The 26348-nt window shown below is 43.5% G+C and overlaps 1 protein-coding gene across 1 annotated transcript in view; it reads right to left on the bottom strand.

The window, feature by feature from the left end:
- Positions 1 to 26348, bottom strand: part of PCDH15 (protocadherin related 15) — a 338778-nt gene that overhangs the window by 99923 nt on the left and 212507 nt on the right. Inside the window, exons 18-26 of the mRNA XM_085871026.1 lie at positions 23228 to 23307; positions 19706 to 19799; positions 19358 to 19486; positions 8065 to 8274; positions 7857 to 7979; positions 7457 to 7672; positions 7207 to 7323; positions 2156 to 2320; positions 1141 to 1253 (exon numbers count right to left, since the gene is read on the bottom strand). Coding sequence (XP_085727152.1) covers positions 1141 to 1253; positions 2156 to 2320; positions 7207 to 7323; positions 7457 to 7672; positions 7857 to 7979; positions 8065 to 8274; positions 19358 to 19486; positions 19706 to 19799; positions 23228 to 23307 — 1247 coding nt within the window. The remainder of the gene's footprint in view (positions 1 to 1140; positions 1254 to 2155; positions 2321 to 7206; positions 7324 to 7456; positions 7673 to 7856; positions 7980 to 8064; positions 8275 to 19357; positions 19487 to 19705; positions 19800 to 23227; positions 23308 to 26348) is intronic.

Genomic DNA, 26348 nt, shown 5'->3' with positions numbered 1-26348 from the left:
AGTCCCCGACCAGTTTCACCGGAAGCGACCATAGATTTGCCATCCGTCTGGCTATGTGTCCATCACACCTGTAGTTTTCCAGACTATTTTTCCCCATACCCTTTAACATTTTCAACTGAAACTTAGTACATGGCTTTATTATGATAAGTTACAGAACAAGTTCGAGTTTCAAGGCGTTTCATCAACTTTTCACAGAGTTATGCCCTTTTTACAGCGCTGCGATATCGCGCTGTTATATAATTGGACATAGAAAATATCACTTCGGTCCGGGACATGTTTTGCAAAGCATTTCTCGCTCTTGTTTATTGTAATAAATCCTTTGTTAATGAAAAGCGGTCTTGTGGTCACTAGGGGAACGGGGCTCTGTCGCGCATTACTTAATTGGGAAATTAAACCCGTATGTGGGAAGAATTGGGAATTGACATGCTCAGGCACCATTAGTTAAAACCAAACTGCCCTCTGGCATCACTCGAGCAAATTCTGGAGTGCAGATTTGGAACAGCAAGTGGTACTTGAACAACCAAATGGCACAAACTTGTGGGTGGATACGGTGGCCTCTCATCCCCTACCAGCTCGGCATTTTATTGATGGTCTTCGAGACCCGTGACTATAACAATATACATTTTATCCTTGCAGAGCAATCTCAGGCTGTGCTAAAGATTTATGTTGACAAAAAAAATTTGCACAGGTCATATCCTCGTTTTGTAAAGTTTGAAATGATAAATGATACGGTTTGGTAACCCGGTGTTGATACCGATTTCATTTTTCTGATTGTACACTTGACTGAAAAGCAGTCTTTTGCAAGCACCCGAGTTGCTCTGCATCGGTGGATGAATGATGACAACGAAAATTTCCTCAACGAAATGTTGACAAAGCATGTTAACTATGCCGTAAGAAAGAATGGGAAGCGACTTTTCTGGTGTTAGCCCTTTTTCCAAGTGAGCTCTTGCTATATTTGTCCATACCTTGTAATGCATACAGAAGCATAATGATGTCGTCCACTGTTCTTGTCTTGCATGCATTGTTTGTACGAGCTCTTCCAAGAGCCTGAGATTATTAAAAGGTATCATTGCACAACTTTGAGGATGGTTTAGCCTCATAAGTCAATAATAAGTCAATTTGAGGATGTTTTTGCCTCACCTGTACAAGTCAGTGCTAAATCGTGGAACAATAGATGGTTGGAGGATGAGGATGGAGACCGTGGTGTTCGCTTCCATCACTGGATCTCCTCGATCCCTTGCCACAATAAGCAACTGTGAGAATGTGAGAAGATTAATGATCAAGAAGATATTTTAGTTCAGACAACAATGTTACATGAGGGAAGGAGATATCGAGAGAGAGATATCGAGAGAGAGATATCGAGAGAGAGAGAGAGAGATATCGAGAGAGAGAGAGAGAGAGAGAGAGAGATATCGAGAGAGAGAGAGAGAGATATCGAGAGAGAGAGAGAGAGATATCGAGAGAGAGAGAGAGATATCGAGAGAGAGAGAGAGATACAGAGAGAGAGAGAGAGAGATATCGAGAGAGAGAGAGAGAGATATCGAGAGAGAGAGAGAGAGATATCGAGAGAGAGAGAGAGAGATATCGAGAGAGAGAGAGAGAGAGATATCGAGAGAGAGAGAGAGAGATATCGAGAGAGAGAGAGAGATATCGAGAGAGAGAGAGAGAGATATCGAGAGAGAGAGAGAGAGAGAGATATCGAGAGAGAGAGAGAGATATCGAGAGAGAGAGAGAGAGAGATATCGAGAGAGAGAGAGAGAGAGATATCGAGAGATATCGAGAGAGATATCGAGAGAGATATCGAGAGAGATATCGAGAGAGATATCGAGAGAGATATCGAGAGAGATATCGAGAGAGATATCGAGAGAGATATCGAGAGAGATATCGAGAGAGATATCGAGAGAGAGAGAGATATCGAGAGAGATATCGAGAGAGATATCGAGAGAGATATCGAGAGAGATATCGAGAGATATCGAGAGAGATATCGAGAGAGATATCGAGAGAGATATCGAGAGAGATATCGAGAGAGATATCGAGAGAGATATCGAGAGAGAGAGAGAGAGAGAGAGAGAGAGAGAGAGAGAGAGAGAGAGAGAGAGAGAGAGAGAGAGAGAGAGAGAGAGAGAGAGAGTTAAAACAGGGGACAATGTAATACCTCAAAGGTCTCAAGGGGCCTTTGATTGAGATTGATACGGCAGGTAACTTGCCCAGTCTTGGCATGGACGGCAAACAAGTCTGCTGCAGCTGACCAGAGGCTGGCTGAGCCCGGAGGAGTGGAAGGTTTGGCCACAAAGTACTGAACTTGCCCCATTGGTGTATCCTAAAGTCAAAGCAATCTGGTGTTGTTTCATAGCCGGTCCTCATAAATTGCGATGTTGTTATGCACAATATTTTGTCAGAACCTCTAACTTTTTTTTCCGTATTTTCAGGTGTATTTATTGCTTTAAATGCAAACATTTTTTCCTCTTTCGAGATGAGAATAAAAGTTCCTTTGACAATATAAGGATTTGAACTGTAAACATGTTTGTGCAAACACCAACAAAATATGCAACAAGGAGAACTGAATAACAGACAAACAACTTGTGTATTCAAATCTCCACGGTCCACTCGGACTGCAAGAGAATAAGGATGCAAAGATCCATTGGCATGAATATTAAACTTGCTGTTGAAGCTCATTTTCTCAATTTAAATTCTTGCTGTTTTAAGCTTAAGGGATGATATGCTTACAGTGCTCCTTTGGAATGGAGGGTGTAATTTAAGGAGTGTACACCTGACTAATTAACGGACACAACAATGAGCAGATCTGACCTCACACAAATGAATACCATTTACAAATGCAAGTATGTATCACTGTTTAATGTAAACAGCTAGGTGATAGCCTGTTTGATTAATCTCTTTTACCTCCGCAAAGTGACCTTCACATGAACTGTGCAGAGCCATGCTGAATTCTGCTGTTTATGCCATCAATATAATGTGCATGATTAGATAAGGACATTGCCAATGATTGAAGAAAGAGGGGGCGAGTGCAGTATGACAATGCAAACATCATGATAAGAAGGGAGGGATAAAATGGCAAATTATCACCTGCCAAGCACGGCAGCATTCATCACAAAACAGCACAGTCCACCTTGCACTACCAAAAGGCAAGAGCCATGAATGCCATACCCTTGGGCACTAGACCTTGGCTGCCTCTCCAAAATATTTTAGAGTTCAGCGTCACCTTGGTATCACTAGACATGGTTTGGCATAATCTTTTCTTCAAAAAATATTTACCCAGGAACAAATGCAATCAGATACATATCAAGTCAGTACAATCAAATGCATAAAATTACAAATGCACTTTGACTGTCTATCAATAACATTGCAATATACCACTTATGTATGCCTGGTGTTGGCTTAATGGTTAGGGTTGTGGGCTTGGGATCCGAGGATCCTGAGTTTGAAATCCCACTTGGTTGTTGAATTAATACCAGGTGGGGTTGACTCTGCCTGTCATCCTTCTTAGGTTGGCACAATGAGTGCCAGCATGCTAGTGTCCTGTGTCTGAGTGGTGACCTGTCCAGAGTTGTGCCCAATAGCCAAGGAGACTGCTTAAGCAGCACCAATGCTCTGCACAGAGTATGGTCCTGATGGATGGATGGATGGATACCACTTATTGCTTTGAGATGCTTTGTGACTTCAATCCACCTTCCAGTTTTATTCCTGCATACATTTTGACATCATGCCACATCACTCTGAAATATTCTAGCAATCTCGCCTGGGTTGGTTCTGCGCCTGACCGTACACTGTCCACCCTGTCGTTCTGTCGGCAGGCAGGCCGTGTTGCATCAATGATTACACCGGCCCTCAGGTGGATGTTAAGCCTCCCACCCGTTAAAGACCTAGCTTTGATCGGTGGACGTTGAACATCCCATGGTATCTTTCGATGATGAGTCGGCGAGTTATACAACACCAACATTCTGAACAAATCCCAAACTCCTGTCATTATGTGCAGTTGCACCGCATCAGCAGCATGGCCATGCCACAGTTATGATGCAACCAGTGGGTTGAATTTGTAACTGAATCCCAGTCCAATACGTATTCACCAATGAATATTATGGAAATAGATTGTATAAAACAACTTGATACTTGAAACTTCATCGTCGAGCTTTGTGATGGATTTCTTAAAATATAGCGCCCATGTCTTCCTTACTTCCATGCATGACCTAGAAAGGTACATGAACACAAGTTCTTCACAAATGTGCACACTGAAAACTGGAAAATATTTTTCCCATATGTAACCCAGGGGATCTTTTTTGCTTGCTCTCTTCTGCCGCCTTTTTTCTGCCTGTTACTCTCCTTCACATGGTGTAATTTTCGGTGTGCATCGTGTAATTCCACTCTTCACAACATTTAATTCTTCACATAATGAAGTGCATTTTCCAGAGAATGTGTGCACATGACAATGAATTGCCCTTTACATCCATTCATGATGGTAAACAACTCCATGTCAATACCCTCCCACCACATCTCTGCTTCCCCCTCGTTCCACCCCCTCTCAGCTTTTCCCTCGTCTAGCCCCCTTGCAGATCCCCCCCACCCCTCATTCTCATGGTTTCTTCCCTCTCCCATCACTTCTCAATTTCTCCCCCAACCCTCCACCGCTCAATCTCTCCCTCCCCTTTCCCAGCTTCACCCCACACTCCCACCCTTCCACAGATTTGTCCCAGTCTCACATCCCCCTCAAACACCCCCCCACCCAAGTTTTGCCCCAGCCCCCACACTCCAGGTTTCTCCCCAGCCACTCACCATTCAAGCTTTCCCTCCCCGCCACGCTCCCTGTCCTTGCTCCTTTCCAGATGCCTGCATCCTTCCAGCAGCTCCTCCTCCCCTGTCCTTAACAGTGTGGACCTCAAACACTTGAGGCCTCAACTCCAACCTGACAGATCTCTCAATCCAGGCCGCTGCTGATATATCAGATACCATCTGTTTAACAGAATCCTTCCTTCCACAGGGAGTTCTTGACTCCTTAGTGCCTCTCCCTGGTTATTGTTTCCTCCGGTTTGATCGACTCGAATCAGATCTGGGAGGCGAATTTGTACTATACATCAACAACTCCATTTCTCATTCTCTGTGTACTGCTTTTACACCTCCCAATTCTCAGGAGGCAGGAGAACCTCTGCCTGCGACTTCCCCTCTGCTCCCACCTCATGTTTGTCTGTGTGTTGTGCCATCCTCCAAACAGTGATGACTTCATCTCCATCTCTCACTCTTAAACGAAATGGCCCAACTTTTAACCACTCATCCCAAATCTCTCTTCCTCATATGTGGTGATTTCAATTGTCAGCATGCAAATTGGCCGAGTGTTTGTACCTTTCTCGCCAGCCATGACACTTCTGTAAAGGATGTCTGTAATTCCATGGGACTGACTCAATCTGTAAGCTTTCCCACCTGGATTTCTGTGCTCCCTTCTGTATTTGGTTATGACCAACTTCCATGCAAATGTCTCGTGGTCTTCCTCTACCCCAATTGGCTCATCTTAACATGTGCTTGTGAAGGACAACATCTTTCTGGCCATTCTCAGAGAACAACCTCATTGCCGGCAAGTCTGACTGTTCACTCAGGCAAACTGGCAGGAACTGCAAGCAGCCATCACACCTCAGGACTCATCTCCGACAGTTAGCATCCCTGATATTAACTCAGCTTGGGAATTCTTCTATAGAAAGCTGCTCTCCCTACTGCAAAGATTAATTCCATCTCGTCTTCAGTAATCATACTCATCCATCCACCCATGATCCACTGAATCCAGTGGTGAGGCAGTTGCCTTGAAACAACTTGCATTCTCCTTTTGGAAGGCAATTCTGACCGAATGCAACCTCAGATCATTCCACAAAGCCCACAAGAAGTGTGTGTCCTCTCTCAGGAGAGCCAGAAAACAACATCTGTCCAACCAAGCTGTTAGGGCGAGACTAGGGGTGAGGGAGGGGGGGAGAGAGAGGGGGGGGAGAGAGAGGGGAAATAGAGGAAGGGTGAGACTAGGGGTGAGAGAGTGCGGGGGGGGGAGAGAGAGGGGAGAGAGAGAGGGGGGCAAGAGAGGGGGCAAGAGAGGGGAGGGAGAGAGGGGGTGAGAGAGAGGGGGTGAGAGAGAGGGGGCGTCACAATTCCGAGAGGGGGAGAGAGGAGGGGGCAAGAGGGGGGTGAGAGTGGGGGCGAGAGAGAGGGGCGAGAGAGGAGGGGTGAGAGAGGAGGGGCGAGACTAGGGGGGAGCGAGGGGGGGTGATAGAGAGGGGGCGTCACAATTATTCTTCATTTGATATGATGTCACAATTGACCCTGGGGCCCTGAGTATGTTTCCCAGGTGTTTCCCAAGTTATGGCCATTTATGATACGGTTGGTCCGATCTAATTGAAATAATGCCCCAATCCAGTCGTCGTTTACGCCCCTACGGGCCCGTACTAGTAATACTAATCATAATAATAATAAAGAAGCATGAATTTTCTATTGTCTCAACACCCAAACTTTCTCCTTTTAGAATGTTTAATCTAAAACTGACATTATTACAGTAATAATCATCTTTACAACTTCAACCTACAGTATCTTCCTACACGATCCTACCATGGTAAACCCTTTAACCAGATGGGGGAACTGAGGCAGACAGGTGTACCTACATCATGTCATCTATATATAATGGAGCAAGTGTATGTATGTATCATCTACTCCTCCTAAAGGATTTGACCAAGGAAGCTGAAGCTTTCAGGGATTAATGAAGGCATCCTGATGTTGTGCATGTTCAAGTTTTGTTTGATTCCATCAAGTTTTGAAATCAAGTTTAAAAATTGTTTCCCCCTTTACTTCCATCAAGTGCTTTCTTTCACCCATCTTGGCATTTTCTTCCTTTGGGGGTCGAGTCGATGCAATTGTAATTATATCTGAGCTGCATAAGCACAATATATTGTTTCTGCACATAAGCAGTACACATGCTTTTGCTTCATATACGTAACCCAGGTTAATTTTTTATGGTAGCGATTGAGGCATCAGTTTGTTGCCTATACACCACCCAAATAACGTGTTGCACACTTGGAACAAGATCGGCCATCAGGTGGGTACTCTACTCTGGTTTTAATAATCATACAGATAATAACATGACACCCCACCCCTCCTCTCACAGTGGCTCCCGTACGGAGCGGGTGCTTCTCCTCATTATAATGAGTCATAATATGTACCAACCGGACCATCCTGATCTGTTGCAGACACCTTGAGCACACGAGTTCCTTTCAGAGAATCTGGCAGGACTGAACCCTTGTATTGAGTACTCACAAACTCTGGAGTAAAGTCATTTTGGTCCTGGTAATGTCAAGATAACAAACAGAGTAGATTTTGAAAGAAATGTTGTGGAAATTATTTGGAAAGAAGCAGAGAATATGGAGAGCAATGACAAAGGGTTGGGGACAGCAGTGATATTCGTGTGTATACTTACGGTCACATGTACAACCACTGTAGTGGTGGCAGTGTGCCCCTCTCCATCCCCAATTCCATCCCTCACTGTCACTGCCAAGACGTGTGAGGTGGCTTTTTCAAAGTCTAATGAAACAATTGTAGCAATTTGGCCCAATTGGGACACAGAGAAAAGGCGATCTGAGGCAGATGGCAGCTGGAGGTAAGTTAAGGTTGGTTCGAGGTCCAGGTCAGATGCCTGTTTGGGACAGGAATTAGAGGTAGTTTTTCTCGCTACCATATCACGACATGCTTTAGTGTACCAGCTCGACACACATCAATTAATTTTGTTTCACAACGATGGAACTCATCCCGCTGTTTGATACTACAGTGCGTCGCATCGAGCCCTTCATACGTCATCATCACCATTTTAATCACCTTACCGATAAGAGTAAGATTGATGTTGGCGGCTGGTTTTCAGGAACGGCGATGTGATAGATTTGTTGTGAAAATGATGGTGGGTTATCGTTTATGTCCAGCACATTAATCTTTAGGGGCAGGTAGGTCTAGAGGAAAAAAGAGGAAAGAAACGAAAGATGAAGAGAAGACATAAGATAAGACAAAAAAGACATGATTCCAATTTTGTTGTACCTCAAGTGAGGGTTCTCCATTGTCTCTGGCAACGAGCGTGACATAGACTTCAGAGCTTGCAATCTTTTCTCGATCCAAAGTTCCATCCGTGAACAAACTTCCATTTGTGTAAATGAAGAAAGGTTTATAGTGGCTCGCTGCAATGGCCGAATCTGACCCAAGCAAAAGGTAAGTTAGGCGGGCATTGTCGCCAGAGTCTGCATCTGTAGCCTTGGAAAGAGAAAGGGAAAGGGAAGGGGAAGGGGAAGGGGAAGGGGAAGGGGAAGGGGAAGGGGAAGGGGAAGGGGAAGGGGAAGGGGAAGGGGAAGGGGAAAGGGAAAGGGAAAGGGAAAGGGAAAGGGAAAGTGAAAGGGAAAGGGAAAGGGAAAAAGAGAGAGAGAGAGAGAGAGAGAGAGAGAGAGAGAGAGAGAGAGAGAGAGAGAGAGAGAGAGAGAGAGAGAGAGAGAGAGAGAGAGAGAGAGAGAGAGAGAGAAAGCACAAATGATAAGTGGCAGAACGACCAAAATAAACAAATTTAAGCTTTCTCATGAAAACAATATCAATGATGATTTTAAAATAAGTCGAATTAAGGGTTAAAAAAGAAAAATCACGGAATTGGTAAAACACTTGGAAGGTTCTCAAATACATTTTTTAAAAATGTACACTTACAGTTTCAGATCTACATGATTCAAATCATGTAGAGTATATATTGAAACACAATCAGACCAAATCTTTGCTTAAGACAGCGTGAATGACAAAAGATTTGCTTTCCAGCTCCTGACGACTCGACCTGCCCCTTCTCCCTCTCCATTCAACCTCAACCTGTTTCTGTGCAGTACGGAGAAACTGTCCGGTGAATATGAATTGAAGATGGGAAATGAATGCTAACACTGCTTATACGAGACCGCACAAGGGAATTATCATAAATATTCCATCTCACAAAATGTTACAATAAATGAATCAACAATTGAAAACTGGTGAAATGTATCAGTTTTATTTTGATGAATTCAAGGCTGATTACCCCCAAAGTAAAGCTTTAAAAAAATTGTCGGGTGAAGTTCAGTTGGCATTGTCTTTTCATTTTAACACCCATTACAAACTGAAGGCATTGAAAGTCTCAACCAGACTCGATGTCATGATGATTAGAGTGTCTGTTCTGAGTCTGGGTGGTCTGCGGTTTGGTTCTGACCCTGGCCAAGTCATACCAAAGATTTTATCAATGGTATGTGCTTCTTTGTGGCTTAATGCTCTATATTTAAACGACATAGCATAGACAAAACTCCGACAGGACATCCCTGATGCCCTCGTGTCTCATCCGATTTGATAGGCTTGAACACTGCCCTGGCAGCAGAGTTGCTCTTTACATCAAGAACTCCATATCCCACTCTTCCAATACTGATCTATGCCTGGTGTTTGCTTAATGGTTAGGGTGGTGGGAGTTGTGGGCTTGGGATCTGAGGATCCTGAGTTCAAATCCCCCTTGGATGTTGGATTAACACGAGGTGGGGTTGACTCAGCCTGTCATCCTTCCGAGGTCGGCAAAATGAGTGCCAGCATGCTGGTATCCCGTGTTGGAGTGGTGACTTGTCCAGGATTGTGTCAAATAGCCAAGGAGTCTGCTTCAGCAGCACCAACGCTCTGCACAAAGTATGGTCTCTATGGATGGATGGATAGGGTTGACTCAGTCTGTCATCCTTCTGAGGTCAGCAAAAATGGGTACCAGCTTGCTGGGATGATTGACCCATTTGAGTATCCTGTGTTGGAGTGGTGACCCGTCCAGGATTGTGCCGAATAGCCAAGGAGACTGCTTAGGCAGCACCAATGCTCTGCACAGAGTATGGTCCCAACAGATGGATGGATGGATGGATACTGATCTGACAGTGTCCAACCCCAAGGAGTACCTTTGGCTGTGACATCCCCTCCACTCCTCCCTCTTGGTTGTCTGTGGATTGTACCGTCCTCCAAACAGTGACAATTCCATCTACATCTCTCTCTGAGACAACATGGACCAATTTCTAACCACTCATTCCAACTTTCTCTTTCTCACATATGGTGATTTCAATTATCACCATGCAAATTGGCTTGGTGTTGATACCTTGATCCAGTCATGGTGCTTCAGCAAACGACTTTTGGAACTCCATGGGCCTGAATCCATCTGTGAACTTTCCAATCTGGATTGCTCCCAATGGCAAATCCTCTCTTCTGGACTTGATGATCACAAACTTCACTGGAAATGTCTCCTGCTCTTCTCCGCTCCAATTGGTTCTTCTGATCATATGCTTGTGAAAGTCAACATCTCTCTGGCTATTTTCGGAGAGCTGCCTCAGCACCTGAGAGGCTTGCAATTCACTCGGGTAAACTGGCAGGGACTGCAAGCATCTAGCTCTCTTTAAGACTGATCTCTTTCTACTGCCCCTGATATTAACTCTGCCTGGGGATTCTTCCACAGAAACCTGCTACCTCTTATGAACAGATCCATCCCATGTCATCTTTAGTTATCATAACCTTCCTCCTGCCCATGGTACACTAAATCGTGTGGCGAGGCAGTTGTGATGAAAGAACTTGCCTTTTCTTTCTGGAAAACAAAGCAACCTAAGGCAATCTCAGTTCATTCCACAAAGCCCACAACAAGTGTGTGTTCACTCTCAGGAGAGCCAGAAATCAACATCTATCCAACCTCAAGATAGAACTTTCAAACTTATTTCCATCTTCTCTAACCTAGTGGCACCTTGTTAAATTTGTCACTGGCACCTGGACCCCTTCAATGCTCTCACTCACTTCAGATTGTTCAATTGCAGAATCTGTTTGAGACAAAGCAGAATGTCACCATACCCAACTCCACTCATAAGAAGGCCAAATTCCTCGATTCTGTGGTTGCTTCCAAATCTTGTGTCCCCAACCCACTGGTCTCTACACCCACACTGCCCAATCACAGCGAACTTCTCCTGGACCATGTGTCTTTTGCGTCTTTCGAAGGCAGAGAAGTTTCTGGAAACCCTGAACTCTGATTCTGCGACTGGACCAGAGGGCAGAAGCTCACGTGTCCGAAAAACCTGCTCTGCAACTTTTACACATCCTCCTCCTGCTCTGTTCACCCTATCATTTGCCCTCAGTCACCTTCCATCTGCTTGGAAGTCAGCCAATATCATTGCATTACAAAAATAAGGATCCCCTTAACTACAAACCTACCAGCTTGCTTACAATCATCAGCAAGGTCATGGAATCTCTCATGACAGTTGATATAAAATCCTTCCTTTTCATGAATGGCCACATCTCAGATCATCAATTCGGATTGACATTGGGTCACACTATCTTGGACATGCTGCTTTGTCTCACCCAACAATGGATGGAGGCCCTAATTACCTGGAATTCCACCTTGCTCTCAAAACTATCTGCCTGTGGCATCAAAAGCCAACTCCACGTATGGCTCACTGACTTACTTTCGTCTCGTAGCCAACGTATGGCTCTCAATGGTATCCCATCATCTTCTTTCCCTGTCAAGGCCACAATGCCCCCAAGACAGTGTTTTATACACAGTCCTATTCCTGATCTTCATAAATGATCTCTCTGACTCTCTGGAAAATCCCCTCCATCTCTTTGCTGATGCCCCCAACCTCTGCTGTGACAACCCTCATCCTTCAGATTGGCAGGCAGCAGCCTCTTCCCACTCTACATACCTTGATAGAATCACAAGCTGGTCAAACGCTTGGAATACGTCTTTCAATCCTGAAAAATCTCACACTCTCACTCTCTCGATCCGAAATGGTCATCTGGCAAACCCCTCCATCTACTTTCTGAACAATCCACTTGAAGAAGTCCAGTCACTCAAACTCTTGGGTCTTACTCTCAGATGGTATCACCACATCTCACAGCACTCTCAGTACCAGAGTTTCGTTCTGACATCAGATCGATCAGTTTTGGTGGCAACCCACGAAGACCAAGAATCCTCCAGAGGGAATCCCGATTCACTGAATCAAATGCTTTACAAAGATCAACATTGGCTGTAAGCAGCCCCTGAGATCACTCACCTCAGTCAGAGTATATACAGAGACCAGGGAAATGACACCCAAGGAGTGAAGAATCCTTAGTCTCATAATACGCTCGTTGACCAGTGTTACCTCAATTATCATTGGAGTCAGCTGATTGGACACAGCTACAGCAACTCCTTGGGCATGGTAATCACCAGAGCGACCAGACCAATAGTAGGTGTAGTCACCCACCATGATCTCACCGCAATCCGGTCTCCGAATCTCAGAGAGAGCTGCAATCCCGATGTCCAAACGCTTGAGCTCAGATGATAACAGAGACAGGTGATCATCCTCTCTTAAGAATAGGACATTCCAGGCACCCACCCGAAGGGACCGCCTCAGGTTAACCCAAGGAGACCGCTGTCTTGTGGACGACACCTGAGCACCACCCTCACACACTCTACTGCAATCTGACCCGGGAATGTTACCCCATGGTTTCACTCCTATCATCAAAGATTGGGGGTCCCAAAGGCTTGCCTCAATCCCATCATCTGGTGAGCTGCCCTGCGAAGGGAAGCTGCACAGGAGGAACTCCCATGGAGCGGGTTTTCAGATTAAAAAAAAAAATGTTTTTAGAATGTTTTGCGGAATGAAGGGTTTTACGGTGGCCGGAATGCAAATCGCTGCCACCAACCTCCTAATAAGAAGTAACCCAACTCCAGGAGGACATCCACAGACACAGTTAGGCACTAGATATGGATGGCCGTTGACTCACCAGGAGTTCCTCCACCCTTTGACAGGTTTTGTTCTTCATCCTGCTGGGTGTCCATATCATACACCCTCCTCACCAAGAAACTTGGTGGGGGAGATGGTTTAGTTGCCGACAACCCGACCATAGAACAGGTTCGTCCAGGTTTACATAATACCTGTAGCAAGTCACAGATCTAATCTGACCTGATCCGACACCTACACTAACACTGCAAGTCACAGATCTGACCTGACATGAGGACGTCATTTGGCCCATTATTGCCATGTTGCACTCCAGAGTTAATTTATTTACTAATATGAGGTAATTTCTTCACTACAGCTTTACTCCCTTTCGTCTTATATTTCGTCTTATATAGCAGTGGTCTTATATTTCAGATAAATTGTCCAAATTTGCATAAAAGCACCAAAATTGATACACATATAGAATAATGTATTCCGAACAATTGTAGATATGGAGCCACCAGAGATTGTGTCTTGGTCAGCTTCGGCGACCATTTTCCAAAATGACCGCCATTCTACTTTAAGGCCCAGTCACACCTTGACGTTTTAGCCAGCAATGGCAATGTATTAAAATGTATGTAAAACGCTGGCTTACGTTGAACTTTTGATGTTTTTTTTTTTAAGATTCGGACGTATTCATAACGACTTGCACTTATGCATAACGTATTAGTTACGGACAAAGAACGTTTCGTTGTGTAATAGATAACTTATACCAACGAATGCTGAACCTGTTGTCGGCCTTCACAACCTATGCCCAACGATAGTCTAACTTAGGCATAGCGCGCTGCACGTATCGCCGACGATGACGTGGTGTAGGTTATGAAAAGGCTGCCGCACAATGATTCAAATCATAACCGCCGCAGAAATGGAAGTGTCAACATCGCAGTCACACCTTGGCGATCTTGCCAGCGTATGCCGACCTCTGAAAAATGCGTCTAAAACGCTGGCGCACGTCGAATACGGTATGGGTAAGTTTGGTATACGTGAATAGAACGCTAAAGTACGCTATCATATGACATAGTAAGTGGAGTACGTCTTGTAATTTTGAACATGTTGAAAATTTTACGACGTACTTGCCGTATGACACACGCTCCGCATGCGATGGGAATAAGTTGTACGCACGATATGCGATCATTGACACACATCGACACACGTTACTTGTAAGGTTCTCATAAGTCGAAACACGTCAAGGTAATGGTTAGCGTCAGTGTTCCAGACTCCCGGTTTTTTTTTTCTTCGGTATGACGGTGTTCAGTGTACAGTGCGGTTATGATTTAAATCGTTGAGTGGCAGCCTATTAATTATATTATATTATAACCGCACTGGAAATTGAAGTGTCAAAATCACTATCATACCGAAGGAAGGAAGAAAATAAAAAAAAAACCAGGGAGTCTGGAACACTGACGCTAACCATTACCTTGATGTGTTTCGACTTATGAGCACCTTACAAGTAACGTGTGTCGATGTGTGTCACCGATCGCATAACGTGAGTAGAACACGTAACTCATAGGTTAGAAATAAGTTTCCGGTATGCTAAACATTACCTCGACGTGCTTCGACTTATGAGTAACTCACAAGTAACGTGTGTCGACGTGTGTCAACGATCGCATGACATGCCTACAACTTATGGCCAGCGTTATGCGGAACGTGTGAGTCATATGCTGGCATAAGTCTTAAAATTTCAAGCATGTAAAATTTGAGGACAACCGAAAAGTACAACGTTTAAAGCCAGCGTACAACGACGTATGGCAGTGTTTTCCAGCGTGCACTCAATGTTATCAAAACTTACCCATAACGTATTCGACGTGTACCAGCGTTTTAGACAAATTTTCCAAAAATCTGCATAAGCTGGCTAAAACGTCAAGGTGTGACTGGGCCTTTAGCGAAATTGGCTATATGCTCTTATTTTCTTATTGTATTGGTGGTATATATAAGGAGATGTAAAATTCAGTAAATTGACCATGAAAAGGCGTATTCAAATATTATGAGCCAGTATTTTCGGTAAAAAAGCCATTATTTGATTTGTAAATTACTGCTCTCCTTAAACTTTTCGCTGAAAAGTACCCATTATTGCCTGGAGAACAAGAGTCAAATAACATTCATCACATTCAATGGGTTTGGAATCAATAAAAATTGCATTATAGATTACATACTTTACTCTATTTTGAAAAGGGAACTGATAATCGTGATAATGAAAAACTCAGAAAATGTAGTCAAAATATTGCACACTTCACTTTGAAGCGGCTACGGTTTACTGTCTACTGCCATTGTACCAGGACACATGGTACACGCATACATCAGTCTCGTACAATATGAGTTTCTGAGCTCAAGTGTACTGGCTCTGGATCAAGAAGTCAACACTTTTACAAGCAATGCGACTTTGCATTTGCACATTCTAAGCTAGGCCGATATCTCAGTCTGTGTCTACTGCGTCTGTCTACTGGCATTCTCCTTCACAAGCACACAGTCCAGTGCATTGCAGATTAGCCTTCTTGCATTTGCAGCAGTTTCTACAGCCTTTTTGGCAGCCGAACGACACCAGCTTGAAGCAGATTTTTGAAGCCTCAGGGAGTGTGGTCCAGAGCGGTTCGTAGGACCCATCCTCTGTTTGCCGCTAGCCCCAGCTTGTTGGTGATGGAAGCACGGGTTGAGGGACCAAGACCTGCCCCCAGACATAGCCACCCTGGAAGACTGATCTCTTCACATGCTGCTCCAAAGCATCGTAGGTAGGTGGGATGCGCTGGACGGAGTTCCTCTTGGCGAAGAGTTTATTTCTGGCCTCGTTGACGTCCGTATATGGACTGGTGCAGTCATAGAAGAGCACCACAAACCTTTCAATGCAGTGCATTGTGTCATCCTGGATGTTGATTGGTGTGGTGGTCAGGGTTACAAGATAATCTGTCAGTTCTGGAAACGAGTTCCATATGGCCCAGGCAGATTTCTTCCCATGCCCCACGAATGCTGATACCGTGTCACATCCAGTCATGGCGTGGAAGACGGGGAGGGCACGTGCCTTCTGTGGACCGAGGGAGGCAGCTATTTCATGGGCAGGGATGTAGCTATAGTTCTTGCCCGTCCCAAAGGCAATCCAGAGTTCATCCACGCATGGTAGTGCCTGGGCTATCATCACCGCCAAGACGACGACGTCGGTGTCTATGCTTCGAACTTGAATCCGACGGTGGTCATGTTCTGCAGCATGGGCCACATGTAGCTTGATGCGAGTGTCCACCTCTTCTTGACTGCATGGAGCCAGAGAGCTTTCATCATCCTGCCTTGGAAGGCAGATGACTGCTTCACCATCAGTGACTACCTCGTCATGGAAGGACTGCACCAGCACATTGGACAGGAAGGAGAAGAGCTCCACCTTGTTCGTGCCGACACGTAGGAAACTCTGCCAGTTTCCTGGTATGGCTGTGGTGCTCACCACGCGCTGTTGCACCCCTTTTCCTCGTTTCTCCCTTGTCGCCGCCTTCAAGGAGCCATCTTTGTAGCTATCGCAAATGACGTCGAGACGTGAAGCATGATGCAGCTGCCCCTCGATGTATCGGATGAAGACTTGGTGGGCATATTCTTCAAATGTCTTGGCAGTGCCAGGCTTCAACATCTGCACGATGACGGCGCCGTCAAGGACAACAGAAGTGACAGCAGGTGCATCAGACTGAGCTTCAGCAATGCCTTCAAGGCACACCAGCAAGTCGCTTTTGCTACCCAGGTGTAGCTTACCTGCATCAGTTAACGCGGGAGGGCATGCTTGATTTTCATGACGGAAGAACTCGTCCAGGTTCCCATCGCGGTTCTGACAGCCTATGTAGAGCCTTGCAAATAAGGCCGTATCTTTCTTCACAGATGCTTCCTTTCCTTTGGGTGCTTTTGTCTTCTTTCTGTTCCGAAGAGGGGGAGTTTGTTCCTCTTTATAGGTTCGTCAATAGTCTTGGTTCTGTCGATGAGGCAATCCTTTGAGTATGCCTGAAACTGTTCTTGTCCAATCTGCTTGGCAGTGCGAACTGTTTCAATCACTGTAGGATCCGCAATCTCCTTGGTGTCTCGGACCAGCAAATTGGACTATCCTCCTCGAAGGGATTCCCCAGCTCTTCAATGACAGCCACAAGTGATTGTACATCTTTGGCAAATGCTTCCTGTGCACGCGGTGTTTCTTCATGGTGACGTGTCTCCTCATTGGCATTTGGATTGGCACCACCACAACAAAATACTTCTGAACCTGTCACTGATGCTGTGTGCAAAAATGGATTTTCCCATAAAAATGACCATTTTTTCCCAAATCAATGGTTGGAAATATAATAAATCAACACAAATGACATTTGTATTGTTTTCCTTTGTAAATGCACATCACATGGAGTATTTATCACCTCTGAGAAACCTACAAAGAGAATAACAATGACAGATATCCCATGTTGTTAAAGTAGAATGGTGGCCATTTTCCAAAATGGCCGCCAAAGCTGACCAAGGCAAAATCTCGAGTGGCTCCATATCCAGAATTGTTCAGAATACATTAATCAACATAGGTACCAATTTTGGTGCTTTTATGAAAAGTCGAACAATTGGTTTGCTGTGTTGCAGTACTACTTACAACCTGTATGGCCTGTAGACCCCATTAGACCCTTTACATCCCTTGGACTCTTTTTTGTTTTATATATATATATATATATATATATATATATATATATATATATATATATATATATATATATATATATACATATATATATATATATATATATCATTATAGGATCCAGAACTGGATCTTCACTAAAATCAAATCAATTTGTCCTTGTCACATACCCAACCTGTCCACCAAGTTTCATCTGAATTCATCCATTAATTTTGAGGTGTCATGCTCACAGACAAACAAACAGAAAAACAAAATAATTCTCAGATCCAGACTTTCACTAAAATGAAATCAATTTGGCCTAGTCACATGCCCAACCTCTCCACCAAATTAAGTCCAAATCCATCCATAACTTTGTAAAATATAGTACTATATGTTGTTTTTGGCGACATCTCTCGATTCCATCCATCCAATAGGACCATTCACTGTACAGAGCATGAGTGCTGACAAAGGAGTCTCCTCGGCTGTTGGGCACAACCCTGGACAGGTCAGCACTCTGACAAAGGATACTCAAATGGCTCAATCATCCCAGCAAGCTGGTACTCATTTTTACCAACCTCAGAAGAATGACAGGCTGAGTCAACTCCACCTGGTATTAATTCAACAGCCTCGCAAGATATGAACTCAGGGCCCAGGATCCCAAGTCTGCCACCCTAACGATTAAGCCAACACCAGAACTATCTCAATTGTGAAGAATCATTTTAGAAATTCTAGTATATGGATCCAAATCCAGGTTTTTACCATAATCTATTTGATTCATCCTTGTCACACACCCAACAACATCCACCAAATTTCATCCAAATCCATCCACAACTTTTTGAGATATCCAGCTTACAGACAGACAGACAAAGAGAAAAGAGACAAGCCGGTAGGCGGCGATGGGTCGCCGAGCATGGAAACTATAAGATATAGAGCAAAATGGATGTCATATAGCAGATAGGGAATCACCTTAAGATTATGCATATCAAATCTCATCCAGTTCCATCTACTGATAACTACTCGGTATCCATTTGAATGAAAAGTACCGAAAATGCAGTTTGAAATCGGAAATCCCCAAAGTTCGAGGGGGTGCTGTGGGTGAACAAAGATCTAAATCAAAAATCCGGCTCGATAGTTTGCGCACAATGTATTCCAGACGATTAGTGTGAATTTTCATGACCATCCGACCATAACCCTAGGATGAGTAGCCTTTGGCGCGAATGCATCTCCAGCTCTCGCATATTATCGATTTTTGCACTAATTGACCTTTGACCCCTGACCTATGCGAAATCGGTCAATATGTCCTGAGGCAAAGTTGTAGTACTCATTGAGTACCATGAACCTGCAAAGTTTCATTCGTATCGATGCACTCACCTGGTCGCTAGGGGGCCTTCAATTTTCACCAATTTTCGCGCATACCCTAATTGTAGGGGGTGCTGCGGGTAAAGTATTCCATATATCACAAAAAACGGAATATATTTGATAGAGCATCACCTGCAGATCATTCGTGCCAAATTTCATAACCCTACGTGGGATAATGGCTTTCGGAATTGATTTCGCATGAACGATACCGATTTTGAAGGTTTTTTTGGTTGTTGCGAGGGAACCAAAGCGTCCCTAGCAACCATCACAATTTCCAAAGCACCAGGTCATAAGATGTACCTACCACCCGAGTTTGATCAAAATCCGCCCACGTTTACTACCAATTATGCTGATGACAAACGAACAAACATCCAAACAAACAGACAGAATTACTGACAATAAGGGTCACCTATTTCGGCGACCCAACAAACAGACAGGGGAGAAAACATAACTTCCATCAACCTTCGGTGACAGAGGTAATGAGCAGAGCCTTTGATAAAGCAAATGGTGGGAAACTGCATAAACGCTCAAGTACACTAGGGAAGGTGGGAGCAAGGAGGCAGGTTGGAGGGGTTGCGGGGGGTGGGGGGGTGTCAATTACATAACTTACCAAAAACGTGGTTAGAAAAACCTGCTCAGGTCCCTCGGTGGCATTGAATTCGGTCAGAGCATCCGCTTCAAACTGCGGGGAATTATCATTTATGTCCGTCACCTTCAAATCCAGCGTGATCTGTGAAACCTGCACCAACATCCAAAATGAACGTCAAATTCCCGCACAGTTTAATTAATTGGGAACACCCCCCAAATTGGAGGACATTTTCATAATCAGCATTGTTTTCTTTCCTGAGTATCACTTCCAGATCATCTCTTTTATGACCTTGCCCTCTTAACCCTTTTGCATTATCCCTCCACTTTTTCTCTACATGGAATGAAGAAAGTCACTTTAACTCCATCTCACCCCGCTTGGATGTCCATCACTGGCTGTTATGAGGAGGTCATAATGATCCTTCGTTTCTCGATCCAATCTGCGTCTCAATGTCAGTATTGCTGTGCTGGGGGGAGGGGGAGGGGAGAGGGGGGAGGGGGGCGGGTGGACAAAGAGCTAACCCCAGTAAAGAGAAAAAAGGTTGCATGAATACTGCAGTCATTTCGTTCAATTGGGTTAAGGGAACAAAGAGTTATTTGTGCATTGAAGTAAAAGATAACAGAGTCGAGAGAAATTCCGACCATACCAGGGAAGGGGTCTCAATATCCTTGTTTCTCGGTTAAATTCAGTCATATACTCTGATTAAGTAATATTATGAAATATACAAGTATTTTAACATTGTTTTTCAAACAATGACATTGCATACAATACCTTATTTGTGAATTACTATATTCAAGGTGTGATTACAATCCTCAAACCTTGGAATTATTGAATGGCATATCTGCTATATGGTGGAACACGTGCAGCTAATCTTTTGTATGATATGGAAACCTTGATCTGCTTTAGTCAAAATAAAATGGTTTATCCGAAAGAGGCAACAATTCAACTTTTAGCCTTTTAGACGACCTTTGAGATTAAAAGTATTGCAGTTTTTAACGTAATTTTTGGTTTCACTGTTTTGGCTGTACAGAAGTTAAAGAAAAATATTTTTGTATCGGAAAGCGCAGTTTTCTACAATGTCTATGACATCATGCACGTGTATCGAATGCTTGACAATTACATTTTCAAACTCTTTGTGAACCACAAGAACATGAGGAGATGATGGTACGTAAGTATGGAACTACCTTCAGAGGCGGTTCTGTCTCAATCATTCCTCCAGGGCTTCATGCAAACATTGCACCGCCAGCTTTTGTCATCCCCAATTCTGACCCATGATCTTTCTGATCCCCATTAACTTTTCCTAACCCAACCATCTTACTTGCTATTCTTGTGATGTAGTTTTAGTGTTTCCTCTTCCTTCTCTCCCCCACTCCCTCCTATCTTTTCCTGTTCATTCACTGTCTTAATGTTTGTCCCACTGAAGGTTTTACCTTGCTCTTCCATAAGCCTCGCTCCTGGTAAGGAAAAAAGTCTATGGGAAACGAACATGGGAATTGAACCTGCCCATTTCAGATTGACATATCAAACAAGATTACTTTGAATGAATCTACAATCTTCTGCTGCAAAATTAAGTCATCCATCTATAATTCCAGCAGTGTGTGTGTGTGTGTGTGTGTGTGTGTGTGTGTGTGTGTGTGTGTGTGTGTGTGTGTGTGTGTGTGTGTGTGTGACCGCTGTATCTCGACAACCACTGGTCGGATCTAATTGAAACTTGCCAGGTATATTTCTGGGACCTGAGTATGTGCCTTTTCAAGGTTTGATATTATTCGGACAAGTGGTTCCCAAGTTATGGCCATTTATTTACCAAACCAATGACAGGACACGTTGCTGCATAAGCGTGGCCGATGGGGAAAGGGCGCCATTTAGTTACCAATGACAGGGCACGTTGCTGTGTAGGCGTGGCCGTTGGGGAAGAGATCCTCAGCCGCGTTCCTCATTATGGGTTACAACGTACGGACTTCCGGATAGTGATGACTTATTTCTCGATTTCTTATGAGCATTTATAGATAAACACAATGCCCCAATCCAGTCGTCGTTTATGAGAGCGAAGGAATGGCCTGTGTGTTTGTTTGAAAGGTTTTTTTTTTTGCACGTACGGCCACACTTGTACAGGCATGCGAGAGCGAAGGAATGGCCTGTGTGGTTGTTGTTTCTGGCACGCGGTTTGAAAGTTTCTTTTGTTTTTTTGCATGTACGGCCACGCACTTATGGCCACCCACGTACGGGTACGCGAGAGCGAAGGAACAGCCTGTGTGGTTATTGTTTCTGGCACGCGGTTTGAAAGTTTTATTAATTTTTTTATTTCTTATTTTTGCACGTACGGTCACGTACGTACGGGCACGCACTAGTTGAAATTAATTCTCACAAGCATCGCCCCGCTTATATATACACATATATATATATATATATATATATATATATATATATATATACATATATATATATATATACATACATACATACATACATACATATAGCCTGGTGTTGGTGCAGTGGTTAGGGCAGCGGCTTGGGATCAAAAAGGTCCTGAGTTCAAGCCCCGTTGGGCCACTGAATTAATACACCAGGGGGTTGACTCAGCCTGCCATCCTTCCGAGGTCGGCGAAATGAGTACCAGTGTACTGGGCCGGTGTATACCCCGGTTAAAATAGGTGTACCATATCCCTGTGTCGTAAGAGGTGACCAGGGTTGCGTCAGGAAGGGCATCCGGCGTAAAACATGTGCCAAATCACTATGCGGAGCATACGGATGATCCGCTGTGGTGACCCCTAACGGGAGCAGCCGAAAGAAGAAGAAGAAGATATATACACATACACATATAACAAAACTGCTCTTGACTGTCTTTTGACATTTGCACGTGGTGCATGTTTGGGAGCCTCGATGGTGTGCGTTTCTGTCTGCGCTGTCACTGATGATTAGCCAATAAGCGATGAAACTGGTCAGGCAGCTGAGGGGGTGTGTAGTGTGTAGCATTGGGATTCCCATGTGTGCACTATTTGTGAATGTATTTTTTACAGCTGTGGAGGAACTTTGGGAATGGTTTGCAATGGCAAAGGGCTCACCCGATGTAGCTTTTTGTGGTTGCTTTATGCAACTTTGTTCAGCTAGAAGAGCACGGGAGGAGTTGATTTATTTATATATAATCCGTGCCACCTGGGGTAATTGATTAGGTGAGAGCTACTTGCTTATTCCCTCCATTCACATGTAAAATATGTGATTGGGTCTTTTTTCATATATATATTTATATAGCCATATATACATTAGCTCCATTATATGAAGAGGTCTGTCTGTCTGACTGCAATACGTTCAATCGTTACTTCTGTCTGTCTGCATGGAAGACATGCAATATTGCCTTTATTGTGACTTTTCTTTACGGACCCTTACAGACCAATTGTGACCTTTATTTGATGCATAATCCCATTCCTAATGGTCGGATGCATTATTTAATACTCGCCTGAGGAAAATTTGGAGAAAATTGGACATGTACGTGTATATTTACACATGGGTAGTGGATAGGCAAAGAGTCACTGGTCTGCATGCCAACCAGAAGTAAAATCTATTACAACCACAAATTAATCAATTCCGCTCGAGGGATAATGGCATAATAATAATGATAATGGCATCATAATAAAAATATGAATGTTATTATTAAATAATAATATTAATAATTATTATTTTAACAATAATAAGAGTAATAATCATTAGGATAATAACATGGCCGAGTCTAAAGGATCATACGCTAAGCGATTGTGAAAATATATGATTAAGGCAAAAAGGACTTTTAATACAAATGTAACTCAACTCTGTAGATATGCACATGACCCTCCCCACTTGGCCACTCCAGTATGGAGTGTCTGTTTCAACTGACATAATTATTAAATAAATATTTCTAACCTGTTGTCCAGCATAAAGTTTCCATCTGGGTCACCACTGATGATTCTGTAGGTAATCTCATCACTTTCTTGGTCTACAGCCTAATGAGAACAACAGTCATAAGTGCATTGTATTACCATGGGTAACAGACATACATAATGAAGGAAATGCCAAATTAATTTTCTATATTATTTATTTTGGAAATTTTCATGATCATAAAACATTGTACAGGAGTTCTGTACTCCTCTGCAAACTACCCACCACCCCCCCTCCAATCTTGCTCATCCTCCTACTCCTACTACTATGACTACTACTCTTTTTACTGGCCTCAATTATTCACATCTTCTTGTTGGGTCAGCTGCAGAATGAAGACAGGACTGGTGTAGTGCTGGGGCATGTGTCACAACAGTAGCTTCAGTAGGATTTGCATGATAAATCCTTTCAGCAGGTTGGAATATCTTCATTGGCTTCTGTTGATTCTGAAAAGTTTTGGTGCCATTTGCACAAATCAGGTTTAAGGTCATTTAGAGGTCAACAAAGGTCAGTGCCATAAAATCACCAAAGGCTACAAAAATTTGGCTTGCCTTTTCCAAATCAATGGCATAATCGTATATTTACTGATGTTTACTGTCCTGTATGACATGATAATTGTATAAAATTCATTCGAGCACATACACATAAACAGTAAGTCGTCGACTCATGACCGCGATCGGTTCCGACCGACCAGTCGTAAGTCGATTTGGTCGTAAGTCAGCCAACCTTTATTTTTACCTTTATTTATAGTGTATAGGCCTATGCAAAAATTACCACATGTATTATTATTCTGAAGAATAATATAATAATCATCTGTAAGTCATATTGTATTAACATTTTCTTTGTTCAAGTCAAACACTGCACTACTACAGTACAATTGGTTTAATATTTGCAAAAACATACAAAAATACAAAACGTCATTGGTCACTCGTGCTTGGCTGTGGATTGTCGATGCTATCAGCTGGGGCAGCGCTCGGGGTATCAGGAGGAGTTGTTTTTTTCGTAAACATGGTGAGCTTTGTCTGAATTGTTTGTTTATTTTTCCCCTCGTAAATTTCACGATACGGTCGAACGTTTCACAGTTTCACGAATCCTTTCTTTGTCTTTCAAAATCGTCGACACAGTAGAGTGTGATAACTTAAGATCACGTGCGATCGCATTCACTTTCTTTCCTCCTTCGTACTGTTCGATCACCTGCATTTTCGTGGCGAGATCAATGGCCTTTCTTTCCTTCTTGGCAGGTTGAGGAGTAGAAGATAATTTCCTCTTGGTAGACATCTTGGGGATTTGAAGTAAAATTTTTACCGAGACCACACTAACATGCTAGCAATGGCGGGCGCTGGGGCGGAAACTGAGCAGTCTGAGTGGGCGGAGACGCGGAGCAGTCTGGTCATAAAGTCGTCGTAAAGTCGATCAGTCGTAAGTCGCATAGGTCGTAAGTCGACGACATACTGTATATTGTTATATTATTATAACAAAATATAATAACCTATAAAAATAGGACCACTGGACATGTATCTTATCTGGACCCTATCCGAAATACTGGAACCAAAATTTGGTAGCATTCTGACTGGTGGGTCTGGAGAACAAGATTCTTGAAGGAATTTTATGCGATTTCCCCCAAAATTGATCAAGTCGGCCATTTTGACACACTTTCGGTCGCATGATGGGACATGTCCTCCACAGTTTCGCATCTCTGCTCTGGCCTAATGTTGTAACCCAAATTTGGTGGCATTTTGACTGGTGGGTCTGGAGAAGAAGATTTTTGAAGGAATTTACTAAGTTCGCCATTTTGACCATAAATTACCATTTTGACCATTTTGTAATATATAATTACACATAATAAATGGTGTGTTCTTTTTATCAGATGGAGAAGAAAGACAGGACCATCCAGTAGTAGGACTATGCAACATGGATGAGGAAGAACCACCCACGAAAAGAAACTGCAGGGAGACTGACTCTTCTCTCCACATAAAATGCCAGAAATTCAGCAAAGAATCTCTTGCCCAACCAAAGTTAGCATTGTAGAACAAGTTTCTTGACACGACCCAAAAGCATTCAAGCTATGGTCAGAGTAAATTAGTGGACATTCGCTTGAGACTTGGTTTACATGCAACAGGGGAGATGCCAGCTGAGAAAGGTGTACGATGGCATCGACCATGTTAGCAGAAAAGTATACATGTACATACATACTGTAATAGCAAGCAAAGGCTAATTGCAATGCTATTTTGGTGACATCTTATCTGAATCACACAGCATGCAGAAAAGGAGGGTAGACTTCAGGGAAATGACATGTTGAGTCAGTAGCAGATCAAAGTAAGAAGACAATGCTGCGGTCATCTGGTGAAAAACTTCATAAAACAAAGTGTTTTTTTTTCGGTGACACTGACAACAAAACTTCTGAATTGCACCAATTAGGCAATGTGACATCTGGGACTGACAAACTGTCAACTGTTGCAAAGATCTACAAAGCTATCATAGAAGGCAGTAAAGAAAAGCGGAAAGCAAAGCTTCAGGGAATATTTGCTGAAGATATGCTTGCCAAAGACGTGAAGTATCATACACACTGCTATGTGTTAAACACGTGCAGCAAACTAAGCCAGCAGCTATCACAAGATCTCCTTAGGAACTAGTTGAGACCAAAACTGTTTGTGTCATTGCAGGGGAGATTGAATTTGTTAGTCTTCTGCAATTATTACTTGGTTATCCATAACAAAGCTTTGGTATGAGTGAGATTCAGGTGAAGCATTTGAGCATCATAAAAGCAGCATGGAGTTACTGATCCAGGATGTTCTTTGAGGTAAGAAGCTGATTGAGGAAAATTTTGATGATGTACACTTTGCTCGTCCAAATCGATGACAACCACAAATAGTGATGTCCACTGTAGCCATGAATCATGCAGTATGTGGCTGTCAAAGTAAATCTGGTGTGAAAGGCGAGTTGCAGAAGGTTTTTGATTGGGCAGCTCTCATCAGAAGCGATGTCCGGAAAAACAGAAAGGATCCATGGATGCTCGATGGTAAACTAGGTTCTGATTCTGTATGCAGAGACAATGTCCCACTCACTCTCTATGCATTATTGCACTGTATATTGCAGGGCCCTTCAAAAG

The sequence above is a fragment of the Eptatretus burgeri genome, chromosome 2 (assembly GCF_056783735.1).
Source record: "Eptatretus burgeri isolate ZD-2024b chromosome 2, Ebu_testis_v1, whole genome shotgun sequence".
In the NCBI taxonomy this organism is placed as follows: Eukaryota; Metazoa; Chordata; class Myxini; order Myxiniformes; family Myxinidae; genus Eptatretus; species Eptatretus burgeri.
This window is presented reverse-complemented; position numbering and strand designations above follow the sequence as displayed.